Here is a 13,374-nt window from a genome sequence, read left to right on the forward strand (position 1 = left end):
TGAAAAACAAATGTATGTGATTGATGTCAGGATTTAGTGTTAGGTGACTGCAACGGTCACTTTTTTTTCCATGCTGGAAATCCCGTGAATGCTCCTCCCTACTTGGAGTATGTATTTTTATTAATTGACGGATATTTCTGAGTCACTGAGAAGATTATTTTTTCGATTTTACAGAAAAGAATAAAAATTATAAAATTTTACTACTTTTCTTTGGATTGTAAACAATGTTTTTAAAATCGAACTGAAAAAAAAACCGTTAAAATATGCGTATTATGGTTCAATCGGTACCGAGGTTGAACCGTATATTAAATTTAAACTAAAAAGAATTATTAAATATTTTAATAAAATTAATTTATATTATAATTTGTAAAATAAAATTCTCAAATAAATACGACACTAATAAATTAGTTAAGCACCAATATGTATATATTTGTCTTAATTGCTTAACTCAAAGTCATAAGTTATTCATGAGTATAATTTTTCACATCTCTTTAACGACCAACATCAGTTATCCCGTGTCCACAAACATTACATTATTTCTTCTCTTTTTATTACATTTTCATTGTCTTTTGTCTTTCAATTTTATTTTTTATTTCTCATCTATACAATTTTAAATGTTTGCTATAGTTAATTTTTTAGATTTAAACAAAGAAATAAAATGAAGTAAAACATAAAAAAATTATCTTTGATTTTTTGAACCATCTGGTTCACCAAAACCGGTTTCAATTTCACAATTATTTTGATTTTTTGCGCTTGAAGCAATTGTATCCCAATTTTATAGACCTAATTGTTTATAGGTCCGAACTGAACCGAATTAGACAACTGTACAAGGTTGAACCGGTTCAACCGGCCGGGTCAATTCAGTTTTTAAAACTTCGAGATGGCTCTATCGATCTCCGGAACAGGGGAAGAAAGGGGAGAAGGAATTTGATTCTTTACAGCCCTTTCCAGACAGGCCTTATATTATTTTCTTCGGTTGGGTTCGCTTTTTGGTAGGAAAGGCGGTAGTAGAGTTGCTAGAGGTCCTTCGCGTAATTCTACTCTTTGTTTTTCAGGCAGGGACGCCCATAGTTCCCTGCTCTAACTCCTCTGATTTCCCTTTGCTTTCTTTATTACTTATCGCACGTGCCCAGTCTCAACGTCACGTCCCAAACCTAAACCGTTGATTCAAATTTAATACTTTGTATACCTAACATTAATTAATATACTAATAATAATATTAATTATGTATTTGAATATTACTCCCTCCGTCTCACAATAGGTGTCCTCTTTGCAATTTTCACGCTTCTTAAGATAATAATTAATTGTGTCGATTTTAATGATAAAATGAATACTCCCTCCGTCTCACAATAGGTGTCCTCTTTCCTATTTTTATTTGTCTCAAATTATTTATCCATTTAGAATACTAATGTGATATTTATTATTTCTTTCCACTAACTTACCCTTATTTATTGTATTTTAATACATTTAAGTACTCCACTACCTATTATTAATAAGGTTATTTCAGTAAATGATATTCATTTTATCATTGAAATTAACATAATTAATCATTTTCTTAAAAAATATGAAAATCTCAAAGAGGACACCTATTGTGAGACAGAGGGAGTATCATTTACTAAAATAACATTACTAATAATAGATAGTGGATTAGATACATGAATTAAAATACAATAAATAAGGGCAAGTCAGTGGAAATAAATAATAAATATCACATTGATATTATAAAAGGACAAAAAATTTGAGACAAATAAAAATTAAAAAGAGGATACCTATTGTGATACGGAGGAAGTACTACTTTGTAAACCTAACATTCATTAATACTATGATATTATTATGTATTTGAATAAAAATAAATAATGGTATTATTTAACACCCAACTCTAAACAAATAAATCTCACAAGTAGAGTGGGGTATGTCAATTGACAAGTCCACCAATACTAATTAGTTGTTATAAACATTTATACTAATGGATGTTCATCCCTCTTCTTATTCCTCATCTTCCTATTCCACTTTAATGTACATAATTTTCTACCTCCCTTGGGTCCTATAAATAAGACTCATATTACAATGTAAAGTTCACCCTTGAGAAGAATATAATACTATGTTGCTTGTTCTCTTCTCTTCCTATCTTTTGATCTCTATATAGTTTCATTTAGTTTATAATACGTTATCAGCACGACGCTCTCAGGTATGATTTGGAGGAGATCATTGTTTTTATTTATTTATGATATTCAGTAAATATAATCATATTAGGACATTTAAAATTTTGTAATTTTATTGTTCAATGATTTTATTGTAACTTTATGGTTAAGATTATGTAATTTTATTGTAATTTTATTAGTCATAGAATTGATGTATGTTTAAGAATATTATAAAAAAAAAAAAAAAAAAAAAACTCAGGTAGCAACTCAACTTTAAGTAAGATGGGTTGATGTTGTTGAGGTTGTGGATAACACATGTGGCTTTACAATGATTCCAATTTTGATGGATAGTGCACAAATAAATTTAATTGTGTCAAAGGATTAAAAGGTGGATTTGGCTTAAAGTATGAAAGAATTATTTTTGTTTACTCGGTGGAATTGAATTAGAGAAAGAAGAAATAACTTTTTGCATCCCAGAAGGATGGTTTTAATTTTAACGCATCCCAGAAGGATGGTTATAATTTTTAGATCATTGTTTGTAACAAAAGCAAAACATCCCTGAAGGATAGCGAAATAACATTGTATAGTTCATGAAGAACTCATAATGCTTTATTTATTTATTTTATTTTATTGTATATGTAAGATGTATTTTGTCACTAAATTGATATTTTTTTATAAAAAAAAAAAAAACAGATAATTTTAAGACTAATGTGACAATCTAGTTTACTATTGTGTTATTTCTAAATATTAGAATTTACAAAAGTATTATTTTAAATATTAATATTTAATATTGTCTTTATGATAATTATGTCATTATAATATTTTTATTTCTTTTATTTTTATGATAGAACTACTAAGTATGTCAAATCTTACAAAATTGGATTTTGGGGCTCTTGTATTTCGGGAAAGAACTATTTGACATGGGCCATAGACGCCCAAATTCATTTAAGCGCAGAAGGTCACGGTGACACTATTAAAGAAGGAAATAAATCATATGATCAACAAAAGGCAAAAGCCATGATATTCCTTCGTCGTCACCTTCACGAGGATCTTAAAAATGAGTATCTTACCGTAACTGACCCACATGTCTTATGGAAAAATTTGAAAGATAGATATGATCATCAAAAAACGGTTATCCTACCAAAAGCTCAATATGAATGGATGCATTTACGTTTGCAGGATTTTAAAAGTGTAAGTGATTATAATTCTGCAATGTTTAGAATAACTTCTAAGTTATTATTATGTGGAGAAAAAGTAACTGATGAAGATATGCTAGAAAAAACATTTTCCACTTTTCATGCATCCAATGTGCTCCTGCAGCAGCAGTATCGAGAAAAGGGGTTTATTAAATATTCTGATCTAATATCTTGTCTTCTTGTGGCTGAGCAAAATAATGAACTATTGATGAAAAATCACGAGGCCCGTCCCACTGGTACAACTCCATTCCTAGAAGTGAATGTGGCAAGGCACGACCACTATAGAAAAAATCAGGGTCACGGTCGTGCATACGCACGTGGTCGTGGTCGTAATTATGCTCATGGTCTTAGTTTTGATCATGGTCGCAATGGGAATCATAAAAACACATATTTCCACCCTAAGTGGAAAAATGTTGAAAAGAATGAAAAAGAGGGTCAGAGTAGCAAAACAAATGAAAATATTTGCTATCGTTGTGGAGGAAAAGGTCATTGGAGTCGCACTTGTCGTACTCCGAAACACCTTGTTGATCTTTATCAAAAATCACTGAAAAATAAAAAGGAAAGGATCGAGACTCACTTTGCTAATGAAGATGATGATCCAGATTACGGTAATATGGATATTACCCATTTAGATATTGGTGACTTCTTTGCTGATCCAGATGGAAAAATTGATCACCTTATTGGAGATGGAAGTGTCAAGAAATAAAATTTATGGAAATTTTCTTTTTAAGTTTTATGGATGTTTTGAATTTTATTTTCTAATAGTAATAAAGTGTGTTTTCTACTCGTTTATTTACATAATTTACTATTTAAATAATTTGTATTTTAATGTGCGCTTATAACATATTGTTAAAAAAATTATTATTGTTTTTAGAATGAATATGGACACTAGCTCCAGTAATGAAGATATGTGCCTTGCTGACAGTGCAACAACCCACACAATTCTCAAGCATAAAAGATATTTCTCTAATTTAGTGAATCAAAAAACTGATGTCAGTACTATTTCTGGCACCTCAAAAATAATTGAAGGCTCCGGAAGAGCCCATATGTTGTTACGTGGTGGAACAATATTGCACATTGATAATGCATTATATTCCCCCAAGTCACATAGAAATTTATTAAGTTTCAAAGATATCCGCCTAAATGGATACCATATTGAAACAGGAGATGATGGAGGGATTGAACATCTGTGTATTACAAAACACAATTCAGACACAAAATGTGTAATGGAAGAGCTATTGGCTTTATCCTCTGGCCTGTACTACACTTATATTAGTACAATTGAAGCACATGCAACTGTAAACCAGAAGTTTACAAATAATGATAAATTTCTAATTTGACATGACCGGTTGGGCCATCCCGGTTATATAATGATGCGAAAAATAATTGAAAATTCATGCGGTCATCAATTAATGAGTAGGGAAATTATTCAATCGAATAAGTTCTCATGCAGCTCTTGCTCACAGGGGAAGTTGATAATTCGGCCATCACCAACAAAAATTGGAAATGAATCTATCAGTTTTTTAGAGCGTATACATGGTGATTTTTGTGGGCCAATACACCCATCATGTGGACCATTTAGATATTTTATGGTTTTAATTGATGCATCAACTAGATGGTCACATGTTTGTTTGTTGTCAACTCGTAACCAGGCGTTTGCGAGATTGCTAGCTCAATGGATTCGAATAAGAGCTCATTTCCCCGATTATCCTGTCAAGAAAATTCGTCTTGATAATGCTGCAGAATTTTCATCTCAAGCATTTAATGAGTATTGTATGTCTATTGGGATTGACATTGAACACCCAGTAGCACATGTTCATACACAAAATGGACTTGCAGAATCATTTATTAAACGAATAAAATTAATTGCAAGACCACTGATTACGAGATTGAAGCTCCCAGTTTCTGCTTGGGGACATGCAATTTTGCATGCTGCAACATTAATTCGCATCAGGCCAACGAGTTACCACACCTCTTCCCCTTTACAATTAGTTTTTGGTAAAGAACCTAATATTTCCCATCTAAGAATTTTTGGATGTGCGGTGTATGTTCCAATTTCTCTACCACATCGCAATAAGATGGGTCCTCAAAGGAGGATGGGAATATATGTTGGATATGAATCTCCGTCTATTATAAAGTACCTTGAACCAACAACGGGAGATTTATTCACTGCTCGTTTTGCTGATTGTCATTTTGATGAAACAAATTTTCCAACATTAGGGGGAGAGAATAAGAAGCTGGAAAAAGATATCAGTTGGAATGAATTATCATTGTCTCATCTTGATCCTTGAACAAAACAATGTGAACTAGAAGTTCAAAAGATAATTCACCTGCAAAACTTAGCAAATCAATTGCCAAATGCGTTCACTGATCCAAAAGGTGTGACTAAATCATATATACCAGCTGCAAATGCTCCAATAAAAATTGATATCCCTGTTGGACAATCTAATGAGTCTCAACCACGCCTGAAGCGTGGTAGACCAATCGGTTCTAAAGATAAAAATCCTCGAACAAGAAAGGGAGCTAAGAATAAAGATGGCCCAAGTGAGGATATAGAAAATCTAAAAGAATCGTCAGACATAATAGACATTTCATCTCTAGAAGAGATTGATTAGGTACCTGAAACTCATAAAAATAAAGAGATCTCGATAAATTATGTCCAAAATGGAATACAATGGAACCGAAACGAAGTCGACATTGATGATGTTTTTACATACAATATAGCGCTAAATGAGATAAATGGCAAAGAGGATGAGGAACCAACGTCTATCAAAATTTGTAGACAAAGTGAGGACTGGCCAAAATGGAAGGATGCAATTGAAGCAGAATTAAACTCACTCTACAAAAGACAAGTTTTTGGACCTGTAGTCCGAACACCTGAAGGTGTGAAGCCAGTTGGATAGAGATGGGTTTTCATACGAAAACGAAATGAAAAAGGTGAAATTGTGAGATACAAAGCTCGACTTGTCGCTCAAGGATTTTCCCAAAGACCTGAAATTGATTTTGATGAGACATATTCACCTGTAATAGATGCAAGCACTTTTCGATATCTAATAAGTCTAGTAGCACATGATGGGCTTAATTTGCACATGATGGATGTTGTAACAGCTTATCTGTATGGTTCACTTGATAGTGAAATTTACATGAAACTCCCTGAAGGGTTGAATGTACTAGATGCACACAACTCCGAATCTCGAGAAAGCTACTCCATAAGATTGAACAAGTCTCTCTATGGGCTGAAACAGTCTGGACGAATGTGGTATAATCGCCTCAGTGAATATTTGCTTAGAGAAGGATACACAAATAACTCCATTTGTCCTTGTATTTTTATAAAAAGATCAGGAAAGGAATTCACAATAATAGTTGTCTATGTGGATGACATAAATATTATTGGAACTCCTGAAGAGCTCCCAAAAGCTATGAGTTGTTTAAAGAAAGAGTTTGAGATGAAGGACCTAGGAAAGACAAAATTATGTCTAGGTTTGCAAATTGAACATTTGGACAAAGGAATATTTGTACATCAAGAAGGCTATATATAAAAGGTGTTAAAACGCTTCTATATGGACAAAAGTCATCCGTTGTCTACTCCAATGGTTGTTAGATCATTAGATGTAGAGAAAGATCCTTTCAGACCTCGAGAAAAGGATGAAGAATTGCTTGGTCCTGAAGTACCATATCTTAGTGCAATTTGAGCACTAATGTACCTTGCTAATTATACACGTCCTGATATATCATTTGCTGTAAATCTATTAGCAAGATACAGTTCTTCACCTACACGAAGACATTGGAACGGAGTCAAACATATACTTCGTTACCTTAGAGGTACAATAGACATGGGTTTGTTTTATACAAAAGTATCCCAATTCGAATTAACAGGTTATGCAGATGCAGGTTACTTGTCAGATCCTCATAATGGTAGATCACAAACTGGTTATTTGTTTACATGTGGAGGTACACCTATTTCATGGAGATCGGTGAAACAAACCATAGCAGCAACATCATCTAATCATGCAAAACTTTTAGCATTACATGAGGCATGTCGAGAATGCGTTTGGTTGAGATCCTTAATTCAGCACATCCAAAATACTTGTGGTTTATCTTTTGAAAAATTAAATGCAACGATCATATATGAAGATAATACCGCATGCATCGCTCAGTTGAAAGATGGTTACATTAAAGGAGACCGGACAAAACACATTTCTCCAAAGTTCTTCTTTACTCATGATCTCCAAAAGAATGGTGATATAAGCATCCAACAAATCTGTTCATGTGATAACCTTGCAGACCTTTTCACAAAGTCATAACCAAGCAGAATTTTTAATCAACTAGTACATAAGATTGGTCTTCATCGAAGAAATGACTGTTCAATTGAGGGGGAGAAATGAAAGGATATTGTACTCTTTTTCCTTCACTAGATTTTTTCGTCTTAACGAGGCATATCCTCAATGGACATCCAAGGGGGAGTGTTATAAACATTTATACTAGTGGATGTCCATCCCTCTTCTTATTCTTCATCTTCCTAATCCACTTTAATGTACATAATTTTCTACCTCCCTTGGGTCCTATAAATAAGACTCATATTACAATGTAAAATTCACCCTTGAGAAGAATATAATACTATGTTGCTTGTTCTCTTCTCTTCCTATCTTTTGATCTCTATATAGTTTCATTTAGTTTATAATATTAGTCGTATTTTTATTAAAAATTTGATTTTTAAATTGATTGCTTATACATTAATCAATACTAATTAGTTATGTTTTTATTAAAAAGTTTGGTTTTTAAATTGATTGCTTATACATTAATCAATACTTTCATCTATACATTAATATTAAATTACTTCTTCATCTTACAATAGATGTTTTCTTTTTTACTTTTATTTTTTTCACTACATATTATTAAGGGTTAAATATGTTTGTGGTCCCCAATTTTCCTTCTGTCTTACAATCAATACTTTCTCTTTTAATATTTTTAAAATTTTCCTTGAAACAATGATGCTCATAAAATTTTTCGTCCCCAATTTTAGTCTCTGCCGTCAATTTGATCTAACGGGAGCTGACGTGGCATGCCATGTGGCACGCCACGTCACTGAAAGTCAACACTACAAAAAATGAGACAGATTGTGGGGGTTTGAAACCCCCTTTAAATAACTGGAAAACAATAAAAGAAAAGAAAAGGAGTCTTCTTCCTCCTCCCCCCTCTCTTTTTCCACCCAAATCATCTTCTTCCTCTTCTCTCTTCAGTTTTTTTCATCATGAAACTAGATTTCAGAATTTTTTGAATGTGAATGGAAAGGTTCTTTGCATTCTCTCCATGAATTTTTTTATGCTTGAAACTGCAGCGTCGGAAGCCATTGAAGAATAAATACTTTTAAGATTGTTAGAAATATCGAAAAGATCAAAAAGTTCCAGGATGAATCGTGAATGGAGTCACTTTACTTAAAAGTATTTCTAGCACTCTATTAATTGTCTTAGAGTTTGGAAAGCAAGAATACCTAGGATAATGTCAGCCTTACTCGAGTCTGCACAAGACCGGTGAAGAACTCGAATGCAAGGAAGAGTGTCTGGAATAATGAAGAGAATTTATAATTTTAGTGTTTCATTTTGGATTCATAAATGTGTATTTATAGGTTATGCATGTGTTATTTCATAAGTTTGCAACTCTTGATGAAACAACACCTTTTCACCATATATTGCAATGGTACATCTATAATGACACAAGGCACCCCTTCATGAAGTGTTGTAAATTTGAATTCAAAATAAATAAATTTTATGCAACAACCAAAAATCTATTCCCATTTTTTGTCACATTGGAACATATTATGGTAATTATTATTTTATAATTTCCAACAATCCCCCACTTGTTCTAATAATGATTAAAACTCATTCCAGAAATAAAGATATAAAGAATGTTAATACAGTTAGGTACCTTTAGATTTAAAACTTAGGGTTAAATAGTGTTCACCCCCCTGCCAAATAAGCGAGATTCGGTTTTCCCCCTTATTAAAAAAAAATTTAGCCTTGGCCCCTTAGAAAACAAGATTCTGTTTCCAGAACCCCCTATCACCTGTTTGGCTGACTGGGCTTTTGGAATCTTGCTGACGAAGCGCCATTATCCTTGTTTGGCTGCTGACGTGGCTGCTGCATTTGGATATTATGCTTAATAACTCTAAAAAAATTGTCTCCCATGAGAATTGAACCCATGAGCACATGGACATAAACCAACCCCCAAACCACTAAGCCAATTCGTTTTAATTGAAATAACATTGCTCCTATTAAACTATATTTAAAGCTAAGTTTAATTGTATAATTTAAAGGTGTACATATATACTTAAAAAAACTGTATGTTAAATAATTATAAAAAAACGTAAATTAAATATTTTAAGTTTTTTCTTATAATTATATAATATAATATATATAAATGTTAATTAAAATGTTTTTTTAATAAAGTTTATAATTAACGTTTTTAATTTTTTTAATAAACGTTTTTTTAATAAATATGTACAGCTTTTTTAAAAAAAATTTAAATAAATTTAAAAAAAACGTTAAAATTATTCAACGTAAATTAAAAAAGGTTTATTACAATTATTAAAAAAAAGTTTATATAAATCATTAAAATATAAATTTATATAACGTTTATATTAAAAAAAAGTTTATATAAATTATTAAAAAAAAAGTTTATAATAAACTTTTATATTTATATAATTATATAACGTTTTTTAAAAAAAAATTAAAATCGTTTATTAAAATTATTTAAGAAAATGTTTATATTAATTACTAAATAATAAATTTATATAATTATTAAAAAATTATTATATGTATAGCTTTTTTTTATATTTATATTATTAAAGTTTATTTAATTTATATAAACGTTTTTAATAATTATTATTTATATGTTTTATTCAGTTTTTTTATAATTATATAAATGTATTATTTAATAATTTTAATAAATGTTTTAATTATATAAATATTTTTTTTATAATTATATAAACGTTTTTTAATTAACGTTATAAATATATAAATGTATTTTTTATAATTATATAAAAGTTTTAGATTTAGAAAAGTTAGTTAAAAAACTGAATGTATCATAAAAAACTAAAACGTTATAAAAAATTGTTAATTAAAAAAATTTTCAAGCTTGCAGCAATAAATGTATAAATGTATTTTTCAAGCTTGCAGCAATAAATGTACTAAAACGTTTTACATTTATATACAAAATAGTTAAAAAAACTGAATGTATATAAATGTATTTTTTTTAAATGTTAAGCTTGCAGCAATTATATACAACTATTTGGCAATTAAAATCAACTTAACAAGCATGGCCTAGTGGTAAGATTGGAGCATTGTATCATAAGTGACCTGGGATCGAATCCCAGGTTTTGCAACTATTAATATGCTATTTTTCAAGCTTTCTATTAATATGCTATTTTTCAAGCTTTCCAAATGCAGCAGCCAAACAAGGATAATGGCGCTCCGTCAGCAAGATTCCAAAAGCCCAGTCAGCCAAACAGGTGATAGGGGGTTCCTGGAAACAGAATCTTGTTTTCTAAGGGGCCAAGGCTAAATTTTTTTTTAATAAGGGGGAAAACCGAATCTCGCTTATTTGGCAGGGGGGTGAACACTATTTAACCCTAAAACTTAACCTTAGTGAGGATAACACAAAGTTTAATCGAAATATTAGGTAGCAATGCTTTTAAACCATTAATCCATATGATTAGACAGGTGTTACCTTACACACACACTCTTTAAAGGTTCTTCCTCTACATATCTCGCTTAGCACTTATTTATGGCCATATGCTATCCTGTTTCATGAATTTTTCATGAGACAAACTCCAACTCTTACTTTGAGACGGCATCATCTCGAAATTCACATAGGTGAAGTTCATGTTGTATCCTTTTCCATGAGATACGTTTCTTCGTTTATGAACTACATTAAGAGGTTTCGAAAACCTCAACCCTTTATTGAAAATAATCAACATTGTTACCCAAGTGTCTTACTTACATTCAATTCAACGACTTGTTGTTACCCATTGAATCTTGAAGTTAATGTTCTGTTAACATAAGATTGGGTTGATGCCGCTGTCGGAACTCTTATTTAAGGAGTTTCAACCCATCCCTCTCGAGGTTGTTTTTACTAAGTCTCTGGCCAGTGGCTTAGTAAATGGATCTGCCAAATTATAGCTTGTTCGTATATAGGTGGGTGAAATGATTCCATCCTTAATCAATTTTCTCACGAATGAATGTCTAAGTCCAATACGCCTAGACTTTCCATTATACACTTCGTTGAACGCTCTTGCTAAAGTGGCTTGACTATCACAGTGTATCAACCATTATACCTTTATTCCTTTGAGACATTGTCCTTATCCAATGGAGTTTCCAATAGAAGATCCCTTAACCATTCTGCTTCTTGACCAGCGGAAGCGAGAGCCACGAACTCTGATTCCATGGTCGAAAGCGTAATGCATATTTGTTTCTTGCTCTTCGAAGAAATTGCTCCTCCAGCTAGTGTAAATATCCACCCAGTTGTAGATTTATGATCTCCAACATTAGATATCCAACTCGCATCGGTATATCCTTCTAGTATGGCAGGGAACCTACCATAGTGAAGGCCAAGATCTTTGGTTTTCAATAGATAGCCAAAAATCCTCGTGATTGCCTTCCAATGTTCAGTACTTGGATTACTAGTAAATCTACTCATTTTACTAACTGCAAATGATATATCGGATCTGATACATTGCATTAAGTACATGAGAGACCCTATTGCACTTGCATATTCCAATTGAGCCACTGCTCTTCCGTTGTTCTTTTGAAGTTTGACAACATGATCAAAAGGAGTGGTTACTTCCTTAAATTGTAGGTGTTTGAACTTATTAATCATTTTCTCAATATAGTGTGTTTGACTAAGTTCATAACCCCCACTATTTCTTTTAACATTGATCCCTAGAATTGTGTCAACAAGTCCAAGATCTTTCATCTTGAAAGTGGATGTTAGAAACCTCTTTGTTTCTAAAATTCCATTCAAATCATTACTAATTATCAGCATGTCATCGATATAGAGACAAAGGAATATTACAGTGTTTTGCACACCTTTGTGTATAAACACTTGTCACAAGAATTAGGAATAAATCCATAAGAGAATATCACAGAATCAAACTTTTGATGCTATTGTTTTGGTGCTTGTTTTAAGCCATATAAGGATTTGATAAGCTTACACACCTTTTGTTCGTTTCCAGGAAGCATGTAGCCTTCTGGTTGTTCCATGTATATTTCCTCATCGAGATCTCCATTTAGGAAGGTTGTTTTGACATCCATCTGATGAACTATAAGGTCATTCAATGAAGCAAAGGCAAACAACAATCTAATTATGGTTGTCCTTGCTACCGGTGCATATGTGTCAAAGTAATTTATGCCTTCCTTTTGTCTAAATCTTTTTGCCACTAGTCTGGCCTTATAAGTGTTTAAAGTACCATCACTATGGTATTTTCTTTTAAACACCCACTTGCATCCAATGGGCCATGATCCATTTGGTAAGTCAACAAGTTTCCAAGTGTGGTTTGACACGATTGAATCCATTTCATCTTGGATAGCGTTCTTCCAAAAGGAAGAGTCCCTTGAAGTTATTGCTTCCTTGTATGTTTTAGGATCATCCCCTACTTGGAGAATGACTGGAATACTTTGAACAAAATTCTTACAATTTCCTTCAACCATATGAAATGAGATAAATTGAGGATCGATTTCATTTAGTCCTAGATTCCTTATTTTCCGGACTCTCTTGCTTATTATAGGCTCGGCTTGTGATTCAATGATTCGAGGAGTGCCTTCAGGTTGTATTTCAACAATCCGAGAAGATTCTTCTTCACAAGATTCTTTATTCGCGGCCGACTCCGATTCTTTATCCTTGGTGATAAGATTTTCAAAGAATTCCACATCTCGGGATTCTACAATTACATTAGACTCTAAATTTAACAGTCTATATACCTTACTATTTTGTGCATATCCAACAAAGGCACATCTTATCCCTCGAGGACCCAACTTGGTTCT

At 32.1% G+C, this 13,374-nt stretch overlaps 1 protein-coding gene across 1 annotated transcript; it reads left to right on the plus strand.

Moving 5' to 3' along the window:
- The first annotated feature begins 3,158 nt into the window (after positions 1-3,158).
- Positions 3,159-4,043, plus strand: LOC131651125 (uncharacterized). The gene has a single exon (XM_058920793.1). It carries the CDS (start codon positions 3,159-3,161, stop codon positions 4,041-4,043), a length of 885 nt encoding a protein of 294 aa, XP_058776776.1.
- The last annotated feature ends 9,331 nt before the right edge of the window (positions 4,044-13,374 follow it).

Source organism: Vicia villosa, linkage group LG2, assembly GCF_029867415.1.
Source record: "Vicia villosa cultivar HV-30 ecotype Madison, WI linkage group LG2, Vvil1.0, whole genome shotgun sequence".
Taxonomy (NCBI): domain Eukaryota; kingdom Viridiplantae; phylum Streptophyta; class Magnoliopsida; order Fabales; family Fabaceae; genus Vicia; species Vicia villosa.

What these genes read in the sequence shown, in the direction of transcription:
- LOC131651125 (XM_058920793.1), top strand. Translation starts at nt 3,159, where the DNA reads ATGATATTCCTTCGTCGTCACCTTCACGAGGATCTTAAAAATGAGTAT.